The sequence below is a fragment of the Eleutherodactylus coqui genome, chromosome 4 (genome assembly GCF_035609145.1).
Source record: "Eleutherodactylus coqui strain aEleCoq1 chromosome 4, aEleCoq1.hap1, whole genome shotgun sequence".
NCBI lineage: Eukaryota > Metazoa > Chordata > Amphibia > Anura > Eleutherodactylidae > Eleutherodactylus > Eleutherodactylus coqui.
Genome location: NC_089840.1, coordinates 174,542,166 through 174,555,564, shown reverse-complemented (window position 1 = coordinate 174,555,564; position 13,399 = coordinate 174,542,166). Strand labels below are relative to the sequence as shown.

The following is a 13,399-nucleotide window of genomic DNA, read 5'->3' as shown; positions in this document are numbered from 1 at the left end:
GACGTCCAGTCAGAATAGAAGAATTCAGGAAGTGACAAGTCAGGTACATACACACACACTCACCTACACACACACACACACACACACACACACACACACCTACAATTCAGGAAGTGAAGGGCCAGATATACACACACACTCACCTATACACTTACACACACACACACACACACACACACACACCTACACACCTACAATTCAGGAAGTGAAGGGTCAGGTACACACACACACTCACCTACACACTCACATACATACACTTATACCTACCCACACACACCTACTCACACAAACACCTACATGCAGGCACACACACACACACACTGCTGCACGCAGGTACACACACATACCGCTACACACAGGTACACACACTGCTACAGGCAGGTACACACACACCGCTACACACAGGTACACACACACACCGCTACATGCAGGTACACACACACACCGCTACATGCAGGTACACACACCACTACACACAGGTACACACACACTGTTATATGAGGTACACACATACTGCAGGCATACATGCAGGTATACACACACGAATACTCCACTACACGCAGGTACACACACAGCTACATACAGGCACACACACACACACACTGCTACACACAGGTACACACACACCGCTACATGCAGGTACACACACTCACCGTTACACTCAAGTACACACACTGCTACACACAGGTACACACACACCGCTACATGCAGGTAGACACAAACACCGCTACATGCAGGTACACACACTGCTACACACAGATATACACACACCGCTACACGCAGCTACACACTGCGCTAAACACAGGTACATACACACACTGCTACACGCAGGTACACACACTGCTAAACGCAGGTACACACACACACATACTCAGCAGTGCTACACGAATGTCCACACTCAGCACTGCTACAGGCAGATACACACACACTCAGCACTGCTACATGCAGGCACACACACGATCCAGTTTTCTAGACATCAGTATTCGGCCTTTGTCACTCAGATCCTTATGCTTGCCTATTTTTCCTGCCTCCAACATATCATCCTCAAGAAGCTACTGTTCACTTGCTGCCTAATATTACATTGTCTCGAGATAATCAATATTGTTCACTGTCACCTAGTTTTAGTGTTATGTATGTATTTGTATGGGCCCAAAATATGTCGAAGACATACCTTACAGAGACTTTCAAACAATCCTCTCATTATTTGTCTTCAATGTTACAGGTCCACAAACTAGTAAAACCTGACAGCTTGTGTCTATAATTCCTGCGGTGATTCTTATTAGAACTTCTTATAAGCTGTTATAGCCATATTTTGGACTAGTACAAACAGACCATAAGAGGATTTAAGATCTACCCTACCTTATTGACACTGCTCATTGGCATTAGTCATGAACGAGGAAAAATACTGCAATTTTACCATAGATGGCAGACAGTTGTTATGCGTGCTTTACAAATGATGACTGCATAATTGAAGTTCAACATTTTCCATCTCCAAATGTTGCTCAAGTTCAAAATGAAATGATTAAAAAATAAACATTATCTTTACAAGAGCGTACGGCTACTTCATATACAGGCGTCAACTACAATATTTCTATTTGTGTAAAAAATAAGTTGCAAACTTTTAGATTAAAATGTCTCTGAATCAGCAGGAACCCAAATTCAGTCAGGTATGTCCAAACTTATGACTGGTATTGTATGGTATGTATGTATGTCTATGTCTGTGTATACCTCATGTACAGTAAAATATTTGTTCAACCTAATTCTATAGATGATATAGGAAGCAGTAAGTTTGATTCAAGAATGGCTTTATTATTTAATAACAATCAACTTGGTAACGTGCGGTAGGTTTAAAACTCACAAACAGTGAGACGATATTGGTTACAAGCTTTGTCATTCCATTTGCCATCTGTATACATTTCTATGCAGTTTTCTTTCCCTTTGCCACCAGGTTCATTTCTTTTCCAGTTGGTGTAGTTCACAGGACGTCCATCCAAGTAGTGGAAGTCTCCAGGTTTTGCCCCTTCAATGATTCCCAAGTAGGCATATGTGTTATACTGCTTTACAATTTTTAAGATGCCACTATTTTCAGCTTCATTCATGGGTGTAGCAACACTACCACCAGCATTTTCACAAGTGTCCTTGGTAGTTTTAAAGTCTACGGATTTGCCATTTGTTGCCAGTATTTTATCGTCTACAGGTTGAATTTTTTCATCCAAGAACAAAACTAAAATTAACGACAAGAAACAAGATCAACTTATTTACTTTCCATCAAAAAACAGATATTTTCCTATTTTGTATTTATTTATTTTTATAGTAGTTTAAAGGGGTTTTCCAAGGTTATTGGTGAAAGTGTGTGTGTGTGTGTGGGGGGGGGGGGGGGGGTGGTGGTGGTGGTGGGGGGGGATGCAGCTGCAATGTTCCCTCACCACAAGCTCCTGATCCTTTGGTCTTCTGTTTATAAGTACTGCAGCGGTCATATGAGTTGTTTACCCAAATAACCGTTGCAGCCGATAGGGATGTCACTGATGAGAAGTCCATGTGACAGGTTTATAGGATGTACCCGGGCATATTGCCCAGGTGACATCCCCTATCAGATACTGAAGTGAGCATATTTATTTTATACAGTTTTGTGCATGGGCGCCTCAAAACTGTATAAAATAAATAATTTATAAAATCTCTTTAACATTAGCAAGTGTTTTACAAATATGTGCAACTGTAGTAGAGCTGCAGTGGCCCGAAGTTGTGGTGTGAATGTATGGGATTGACTGTTGTGGATGAGTCTTGTGTGTGTGTCACTTTAACTGCGTGAGTGACGTGATAGAGAGGGGCGGAATCTAGAGAGAGAGAGTTGAGAAAATGTAGTCAGAAGTGATGCACATTCCTGCCCTGAGCTAGGCGTAGAGTAATGGGTCTCCTGCCACTACCAAAGAAAGGGACGCAACTTAAGAAGCCTGAGAACCCAATAGAAAGCTTGAGTGAATGCCGTTAATGAGTCGGGAGTGCATACCCCACGACCAGTCTATCAGATAACTGACATTGAAGACATCTAGAGTTCAGAGGGAAGAATGTCTTCTAGAAAGCCTGTAATATTGAATTTGTGGAATAGAAGTGAATATTTGTAAACAAGATTGTTATGTTTGCACAATTTACTACTTGTTGGAGAATCCAAGCTAAAAAGTTGTGAGTAAAGTACAACTGTGCAGCACCTCCAACTTATAATTGGACTGTAGACTCTTTTTTTTTGAGCTGTGTGAAGAGCGGCCTAAAAGAGGTGCTGGCGTCACGTGAGATTCAGATTGTTTAATGCTACCTTTATGTATTGCGAGCAACTGGGCTAGGCCAAGCTGTCACTGCTGATGGGAGAGATCACAGAGCCACCCGTGACATTACATCTTGTTTTCCTTTGGTCGCCCCCGTCTCAGCAGGTCTCCTGCTCGGGTCACTGCAGTATGCCTTGGCATCACAAACAGGATGAAACCTCTGCACCTGTCATGCTAGAGTGGGTGAAATTGGACTTTTTATTGCCTACACAGATTTTATTGACTTTAATGAGAATTATGGACTGATAAAATGTCTGTGGTTGCTAAAATGCCTTATCAGATGGAAAATGACTGTGTGGTTTTGTTGAGGAAAGTGACTTTGTTGGACATTCATGCTATGCCTGAAAAAACAGGTACTGTAATGGACGTGCAAGATGGGTCTCAGCCAATGCCTTCTTCATTTCCTCTGCAAAAGCCCACCAAACTTTCTGCTGCCTGAAGTCTGGGAGTGGTGAGAGCAAAGCAGGGGAGAGTGAAGCCCCCACTACAAAGGGAGGGTTTAGGAGCAACCTTGAGGAGAAGTCTGAGGTGAGCTGCACAGATGCAGTGCAAGTTGTGCAGGAGTTGGAGGCAAACCTAGAGACTGAGCAGATAGCAGCCAGGAGCGGAATGTGATTTGTGCTGGCTGGTTACCCTCCTGTGGACCCTCATTGGTACTTCAGGGATGAGGAAGAACTACACAGACTTGTATCTCAGATTTACCCGTTGCCTGCAGGATCCTCTGAGGACTTGTGTCAGACTGCTGTGGAGCCTGCCTTCCATGCTATCATTGTGCCCACCTGTAACCAAGGAGTGTGACAGGGGGTTTTGAAGTATTCCCCGGAAGGAACTCCAGTTTCAGCTATAGAGATGCAAAAGACCTTTATGGAGCAAAGGTCCTCCCCAACTGCTGTGGAAAAGGCAGAGGGGCAGAGAGACTTGATTGAGTCTGTCGAAGGAAACCCAACCTCAAAAACTACATGTGTTTAATTAGTCAGAGGGGGTCTTAATTTTGGAGTATCCTCACTGGATTCTGTTGCACCCGGACAATTGGGAAGCCCAACAGGCCATTCCTGCGCATCTACGTCCCTTTATAAAGGATTATGGCGATCAGAATATCACAATCGTATTCCGGGATATAAGGACTGAAGAAGAGAAAAAGAGAGAGACTGCAGAGGATCGAGACGTTCAGGGGCTGTGTGTTCCTCTATTGGGATCAGATCCTAGAAAAGTGGTCCTATGCCGACCGGTTTCACAATAACAGAATCCGAGACAGAGGAACCTACAGTTACGTTGAGGACTTATAGAGTGGAGTGGGTTTAAGAAATTCCAAAAAAGACATTTGGACTTTGTGTTTTTGTTTAAAATTTGGACTTCTAAATTGAGCAGGTACTTTGGATGTTCCTGCACTAAGCTAGGCGTAGAGTAACGGGTCTCCTGCTATTACAAGAGGAAGGGAAGCAATTTAAGAACCCTGAGAAAAAAATAGAAAAACTTGAGTGAATGCTGTTAATGAGTTGGGAGTGCATACCCCACAGATGGTCTTTCAGATAACTGACACTGAAGACATCTCGGGTTGCAGCAGAGCTCTGCTTTTCATTAGACTCATTGTTATGGCCTTTTATTAGCATATACCATAGCATAGCAATCCCTAAAATAAAGGGTCAGCTGTCTCTTCGGCAGCTCTCCAACACAATTGCATTCTGCCTTTGCCTTTATAGGTAACTGCAGCACAGCTCTGTTCAAGGGCTCTAGTTATCTATGGGGGTGGCCTGGAGCACTGCCGTCCTCTAATGCAAAAGAATAGTAGGGATCCTGCACTATGCTCTCATATCCTGTAGTCGATAAAACTGTTCAAATGCAAAATAAATAAATATTAATGATAAATAGGGAAAGGAGGGATATAATGGGCCTAGGGAGATCAAGGCCAATTTAGAATCTCACATCTATCTATCTATCCATCCATCCACACATATATACTCACCTCCTTCAAGTTTCTTAATGCGCTTGTTCATATAAGCTAACTGAAGCTGCAGTTGCTTATCCGATGATGCAGGAGTACCTTTCAAAAAGAATCATAAACACTGAATATAAACTTTATTATTATTATTTTTTTAAACTTCTACTTCCTTTTATTTTTTCTAATATTTACTGAAAGTTTTTTAAACTTATTTTTCCACAGTTGTATGGGACTTGAACTTGTGATCATTTGATCACTTACAGTATAATGTAATATCATCATATTACGATCTGACAGGCATCCTATTAAGCCACACCACAGGCATGGCTTGCTAGACAACCACCCATAGAGTGCTTGGGGCTTCCAGAAGTCCCCAAGCTGCCATAGTAACTGAACTGTGCCTCATGATTTTATCATGGAAGGGATGGGGGTGGGGTGGGGGCATTTGGGACCCTTGAACTTTGATCAGGGATAAAAATGTTGCTGTCAGAGCTGACTGTGGTGAGCCGTCACCTGTAGGGAGTGGGATTGGCTTCCAATTGTAGTCTACTTTTCAGTCATATTTCCCTTTATTTGTGTATTTCCCTTCATCCTATGCTAACATACATTTGGTAGGTTAGCAGGAAGTAAAGGACAGATAGATGGGGAGTATGACTGTGGGATCAAGCTGTACGAAATTTGCTTGTTGTCTGTTACCATGGAAACACATACTTCTCTATAGGAGCTGGGAAAACAATATGTGAGTACATGTTTAATTACGGCATATTTCAAAGTTGATTCATTTCTCATTTTAGATACTCCAGGACAATTGACAAAATGTTATTATTGCTTCTATTTGGCACACTTAAATAACATTTATTAAGAAAGCTAATATTTCTTGCACATGCATAAATATTTATTATTTAAATAATGCAAGTTGATTAACTGCCAAGTCCTATTGACGTAAAAGTTGAGTTGTGTGGTAGGATAATTTCCATGTGCAGGTCCTGTGGTTCTGCATTATACAGCCATAGAAAAACTTTTAGTCTTTTTTATCCATTGTCACCAATCACATTGCAGCTTTCATTTTACTACAGTATTTTGCTGCACTGTGAATGGTTGTTATGGGCAAGAAAGACAGCTTTTCTTTTAGATGATTGTGCTAAATGAGGCCCTATGTGCATGTCCATATGAAGCCTCTCTAAGGCACTATATTTTACCCTAGAATCCCCTAGCAGTGATTTTATAATGTAATATACTTGTAGAACATAGATCCTTTTCAATTTACTACAATGCAGAATACGCTCTCTAGTGACACAGAACTTGGAGACGGCTCCAGAAAACCTAAAAACAAACAGCCCTTTTATATTGGCAGATATTCTATCAGGAACCAGCGTCATTTTTTCAAGTCAATTGGTGCTTGTTCAGCTCCATTTGCATGGAGCAATCAGCAGTACTGTATGTGCCTGAATGATTGTTAGTGCAGATACAGTAGATACAGGCAGATACAGTTCTATTATTATCGGCAGCACCTCTCATTTTATATTGGATGATGTGCCGCTGACAGCTGATAATTGTTGGCACCCAACAGTTTGCTTGTGTGTTGACTCATTGCCAGTACCTTCAACATGCAGTGATCAGATGAATGAACATTCAGATAAACGCTTGTTCCCAATTGTCAGTCCATGTAAAAGGGTCTTAACAAAAAAATGTGTCAAAAGTAGAGTGCAGCATAGTTTCTTAATGGACAAGATATAAAGAGATATACAGAAAAAAGCACTAAAAACATCATTCTCAGCATTACTTGTATGTAAGTAAATGTTCTAAGTCAAAGTTTCTATCTCTTCTAACTGAAACACAATATGTGCAGTCATTTACCTGGGGGTCCGATAGCCCCCTGCTCTCCCTTTATCCCTTGTACACCTGGTGCTCCTGCTGGTCCATTAAGTCCATCTCTACCGGGTGGTCCCGGTTGTCCTCCTGGTGGACCCATTGGCCCTGCAATAGAATAGCCGATTCTTTAGTATTTCCTTCTAAAAGGTTTCTAAAAATATATGGTAAGATGACCTGCAGCTTCTACAATGTATTCATGAGGTGTCTGAGAATGTACTGTAAAGGCCAGAAGGTTTATTCTGGGCAGCATTTTAAAGTTTACATAAGGAACTAATCAACATAAAAAGTTGAGTGCCTTTGTAAATGCATTACTTTTTGTACTGTAGGGAATTATCCTGACGTACAGTCTGCATTGCATGAATTACACACAAGATCATCAATGGGAAGGGGTTTAAAAAGAAATTCATTATGAAACTCTGTCCTCGGAGTACAATCTGCTGTACGGTACAGCCTGCACTGCCTGTTCTTGCGCCTCTGTACTGGGAAAGAACACTTGGCAGCAAACCATATGTAGTAAGACAGCAGCACTTTACACTTCCCCAACTTCAATGATAGGGAAGTTGGTGGGGGAAACACTTGCTTAGGGCTTAAATGCACACTCCCAATAGGATGTGGACTCTTCATCCATGTAACAACAGACCAACCTTTCAAGATGGAGCAGCATAAGGGGTGCAAACAGAAGTCCTTAAGGCATTTTCTTTACTAGCACATATCTCTTTATTTCCATCCATATATGAGACAACGTTTTGACCATTGTCAGCGGTTGAAACGTTGTGTCATATATGGATTGAAATAAAGAAATATGTGCTGGTAAAGAAAATGCCTTAAGGACTTCTGTTTGCACCCAGTATTATGCTCCATCTTGAAACAGAAAGAACACTTAGAGCTCTTTTACACAGACGAGAAACTGGTCAGATTCCTGCATTCACCGTAAATCTGAATTGTTGAACTGAGCAACAGATGATACATCCGTTCTTCATGCAGTTTCTGCATGTATAAAAACTGAATGACAGAACAGGGTCAGCAGAATTATCTCACCCTTATAAGGGAAAGTGGGTACAATGACCTGACATATTTATTAGGATGTTATAGGATAGCACTAAACGACAAGGTAAGGCTTTTTATTTATACTGCCCCTCCACTACACTCTTGTCCCTTAGAGGAGGGCTGTCCTCATTCGAGCAAGCACTTTGCAGATGAGTCAACGAGACATGCTGGGAGACTTTAGCGTCAAGGCTTGTATACAGTAATTAGTGGTCTATGACCAATTCAGGTAGGATAAAATGGAGGAAATAGGCAGCCAGGCCAATGACTAACACAGGGCAGCAGTGTCAATGTAGTGATTTGATTTAAAGGGGTTCTGACATAAAAAAATTTTTTATGCTTTAACAGCCGTTGTTCCCTGGTCTGCCTAATGGACACAGGGAACCCACGATTTTTGGCTGTTAAAACATAAAAACCTCATACTTACCTAATACTTACCTTGTGTTCTGTTGTTGTTGTCATCAGGGAGGTCATCTCCCAGCAGGCACTCTTCTTCCTGCACCAAGGTCCTGCAAAAATGCTGCCATGCTAGCACTGTAACATGGCAGCATTACAATGGGATAGTGTAATACAACTAAGTGATGTAAGGCTTTCCGTGAGGTCCCCCGCTCACAGATGCCGCCCGAACTCTCAGCTCCCTGTTGGCCGCTGCCCCGCTCAGCTCCGCGCTTGTGCTCCTCCGCCGGCACTGTCAGATTCCTGGCGGCTGGTCCTCCAGTCAGAGCTTGACTGCGCTTCTCCTCCGCCGCCGGGAAATTCGGCAGAGGTGGAGGGGGGAAGGCCGCCGGCGTGTTCTTCTGCACTCTGCGGCCGGCCCATAACAGTGTCTGTCACCCCAGCCCCTCTGTCTATAATACTGGGATTGCGCGCATGCGCAGTGGAGAGGTGCCCTCTGACAGGAGTCAAGACGGGCCGAGTCACCAGTGCGCACGCGCGGAATCTCCGAGTTCAGCCAGGACGGACGGGCCGCCCTCAGCAAGCACTGCTTGTGACGTGCTTGCTGTGGGCAGCCCGTCCGTTCACCTCGGAAGTGGCTGACGGACGGAGCAGAGACGGAAGCGGTCATTTTGACTGCTCCTGCTCTGCTTCTACAAGCCGCAGATGAAGATGCCAGATGGAGGGGACATGCCTGGCGATCGGTCCTGGCCAGGCAAGGTGAGTAAATTTTTTTTTTTCATGTCAGAACCCCTTTAAAGATCAGTTTGGCTATTGCATTTAGGATGAATTGAAGAGAATTTAGTGAGAGGAAAAATAGGTAGTAACAATTAAAAGATTCAATATTTCTTCAAAGTACATGCATAGGTTACACCCAGACAACACCAAGTAACTGATATAAACACTACTAAACCATACAACCGTACAACTGGATGAAAATAATAATGCTAATCCTTCTTACCAGGTATTCCTGTATCTCCTTTCATGCCATCCCTGCCATCTCTTCCTGGAAGACCGTTCTCTCCCGGTGTACCTGGGATCCCTGGTGCTCCGGAACAAATATCAGATGACTGAGCATGGCGTGTCACTAGGATAACTGTGACAAGTAGTGAGAGCGATGACTGGAGACACATTTTCCTGGGCAACCTGCAATAGGAATATCAATTTCAGTTGGATTTCTGCATTGATTACTAATAACATATGGTCTGATCTAAGTCACAATCATAGACAAACATAATGTAACGAAACGTATGACTAAAACTAATAACACACAGACAGTTCTGTTTATGTCTTTCATTTATCACATTGAGTAAATATTCACAATGCAGGCAGAAAAAGTAAGTGAACCCTTGAATATGATAACCTGTAGACCCCCCTCTAGCAGGAATCGCCTCCACTAAATGTTTCCTACACAACTTTGAGGAGGAATTCTGGACGATTCCTACCTGCAAATATGTTTAATTCCATTAACATTTATGGGATGCCATGCACACAGCATTCTTCAGGTCAGCCGCAGTATGTCAGTAGCGTTAAGGTCAGGACTTATATCATATATACACACACATACTATTTATAATATTTTTATTATTTATTTTTCTAAACATTAATGCTTTAAAAATATTTACATAAAGAATGCAAATAATTACTTTGTATAGAAGGAAAACAGTGTATTAAATTTGTCCTAATTCAAAATGTGTAAATATCCTCTAATATAAGCCCTTAGTAATCGGCCTATTCGTTGCCATAAGGACCAAGCAATTTTTATTGTTGCATTGCAAGAGCCATAACTCGCTGACATAGCCATTTGAAGGCTGTCATTTAAGTGGGACCAGTTGTATATTTTAATGGCCGCACTCTGGGGTACATATAATGTGTTGTAGAATTTTTATTACATTTTTTTTTTTTGGAAGGAGATGGAAAAACATCCAGAAATTCCACCACAGTTTTTAGTTTTTTTTCTGTAGCAGCATTATTATTGCGACACCAAGTTTATACAGATTTATTTTATTTTTAACTGCTTTTGCATAATAAAAACACATTTTTAAAGTAAAACAATTGAGTTAACATTGCTGCATTCTAAAACCCCTAATTACCGTATATACTCGTGTAAGTATATAAGCTGACCTTTTCAGCACGGGACAAGTGTTAGGTTGCTTGACAGCCAGGTGGTGCCCCAAGTGCCCGATTCGCTGCACTCACCCCTCCGCTGCTGTGCCTTGTGCTGGGCTGCTGTAAATTGTCCCTGGCAGCTGCGGTGAGTGACCCAGCCGGTGTGGCTTGTCCCTGGGTCCTGCTCTCTCTTCCCTCGCGCGTGCAGTCATGTTCAGCCTCTGGCCCTCCCGTCAGTAACACTGTATCATTTGGCCTCCCAAGTGCTGCCACTCACCCCCCCCTGTTTCCATTCTTTGCTCACGGCTCATGCGCTGTCAGTCTGCACGGTCATAGTGCCATGGGCAGAGTGATTAGTGCTGCCGTCGTCCTCCAGCACTGCTTAAGGCATACCTGCTCCTCTCCTCCTCCTGCGTCGCTGAAGCGTGTTGTCCATGCCATACTGTGCAAGAACCTGCCCGCTTCTGTGTGCCGGTACCTGGGGTGCACTGCAGCGTTGTCACCCTAGGCTTATACTTGAGTCAATAAGTTTTCCCAGTTTTTTTGTGGTAAAATTATGTGCTTCGGCTTATATTCGGGTCGGCTTATATTTGAGTATATACGGTATTTAATTTTTCCAGTAGCGGAGCTCTGTGGGCTCTTGTTTTTTGCAGAAAGAGTTATAGCTTTTATCGGTACCAATTGGAGGTTTATGTAACTTTTCAATTGGTTTTAATTGCGTTTTTTTTGGAGGTGAACAAAAGAAAAATAACAATTCTAGTGTTAGGTCCAATGATCACGGGTGAGTTTGATTTGCGGAATCCACAAATCAAGCTGCCCATAAGGATATATGGGTGTCCACAACGAAATTAAGAATGTGGATTTGATTTGCGGACCTTTTGGTCTGGAAAAAAAGTCGCAGCATGCTCCATTTTAGTGCGGATCTCACATAGACGGCTTCCATTAAAGTCAATGGAAGTCGTCCGGTCCTCCGATCTGCGGTCCATTCTGCGTGAAAGCACCTTAAAAAAAAACCTCCACTGCGCATGTGTGGTGCGACTTAATGCCTATGTATAAATATATGAGGGGTCAGAACAGAGATCTCTCCCATCATCTGTTTATACCCAGGACTGTAACAAGGGGGTACTCTAATAACTATGTATAATATATGAGGGGACAGTACAGAGATCTCTCACATCATCTATTTATACCCAGGACTGTAACAAGGGGGCGCTCCAATAACTATGTATAGATATATCAGGGGACAATACAAGATCTCTCACATCATCTATTATACCCAGAACTGTGACAAAGGGGCGCTCCAATAACTATGTATAGATATATCAGGGGACAGTACAGAGATCTCTCCCATCATCTATTATACCCAGGACTGTAACAAGGGAGCGCTTTAATAACTATGTATAGATATATCAGGGGACAGTACAGAGATCTCTCACATCATCTATTATACCTAGGACTGTAACAAGGGGGCGCTCCAATAACTATGTATAGATATATCAGGGGACAGTACAGAAATCTCTCACATCATCTGTTTATACCTAGGACTATAACAAGGAGGCGCTGTAATAACCATGTATAGATATATCAGGGGACAGTACAGAGATCTCTCCCATCATCTATTTATACCCAGGACTGTAACAAAGGGGCGATGTAATAATTATGTATAGATAGTATACATGCATAGGTAAAGAATTTGTTTCCCTTAAATGAGAAAAATTGGCTTCTACCTCACTGGGGTTTTTGCCTTCCTCTGGATCAACATTCGGGGCTAATAGGCTGAACTGGATGGACCTATGTCTTTTTTCAGCCTGATATACTATTTTACTTTGTTACTATATTTTATCCATTTAAAAAGTGTGTTTGTGGGGAAAAATTTGTATTTTGTTTTAAACTTGATTTTCTTTAAATGTAAACTTTTTTGCACTTTTTTGTCACTATTTTATAGCCCCTTAAGAGGACTTGAAGATGCGATAGTTTGATAGCTAAGATGGTACACTGCATTACTTATGTAGTGCATTAAGCATTACTAAGCCTATGAATGCAACCTATTAGACTCGAATAGGCTGTTACATAGCAAACATAGAGGCCTTTATCAGGCTTTTGGCTGCCATGGGAACTCATTGGTACCTTTCAGTCACACTGCAAGGTGCCAGTGGGTGCCTCCTTCTCCTGTCATTTGCTAACATGCTGCAATTACTATTAATTGTGGCATGTAAAAGGTAAAACTGCCAGGATTTCAGGTTTCTCTGTTCCTGGCAGGTAGAGCAGGAACCTGGCTGTTAGTAGTCAGCCAAGCTACTGCCTTAAAAAGACATATGTGCAGGTTTAAAGCCTATTAGTGGGGTCAGTAAAAAGGTATATTGGCCATTACTAAGGGGATATGAAACATTTGTACAGCATTTTATAAATTACATGGAATAAAGGAAGTACCATACCTTGTTAGAATGAAGGATGAATAAGATGGTAATGGCTGTCACCTTGAATGATGAATAGCATGGAGAAGACTGTCCGTTTTATATAGGGAATAAGTGCCTCATTGTGGACAAGTGGACACTCTACCGCTGCGTTATCAGTGAATTCCATGGTTACACTCAGATATGAGTGTCTCGTGTATTATGGAATAGTTTACATAAGGAGGGCTTACTGACATACAGGGGTGAGTGGAATTCAGTGTTATTCA

The 13,399-nt window shown here is 42.2% G+C and overlaps 1 protein-coding gene across 4 annotated transcripts; it reads right to left on the bottom strand.

The window, feature by feature from the left end:
- Positions 1-1,805: 1,805 nt before the first annotated feature.
- On the bottom strand, positions 1,806-13,184 carry LOC136625855 (pulmonary surfactant-associated protein A-like). 4 transcript variants are annotated; one of them, XM_066600408.1, is made up of 5 exons: positions 13,155-13,184; positions 9,572-9,756; positions 7,117-7,236; positions 5,284-5,361; positions 1,806-2,224 (listed from the first exon to the last, which is right to left on the bottom strand). In XM_066600408.1, the coding sequence occupies exons 2-5, from the start codon at positions 9,741-9,743 to the stop codon at positions 1,848-1,850; spliced, it is 747 nt and encodes a 248-aa protein (XP_066456505.1). In that variant the 5' UTR covers positions 9,744-9,756; positions 13,155-13,184; the 3' UTR covers positions 1,806-1,847. The 4 variants fall into 4 exon arrangements, with proteins under 4 accessions (XP_066456505.1, XP_066456502.1, XP_066456504.1 ...); XM_066600405.1 differs by lacking the exon at positions 13,155-13,184 and adding an exon at positions 10,810-11,024; XM_066600407.1 differs by lacking the exon at positions 13,155-13,184 and adding an exon at positions 10,735-10,906.
- Between the last annotated feature and the right edge of the window lie 215 nt (positions 13,185-13,399).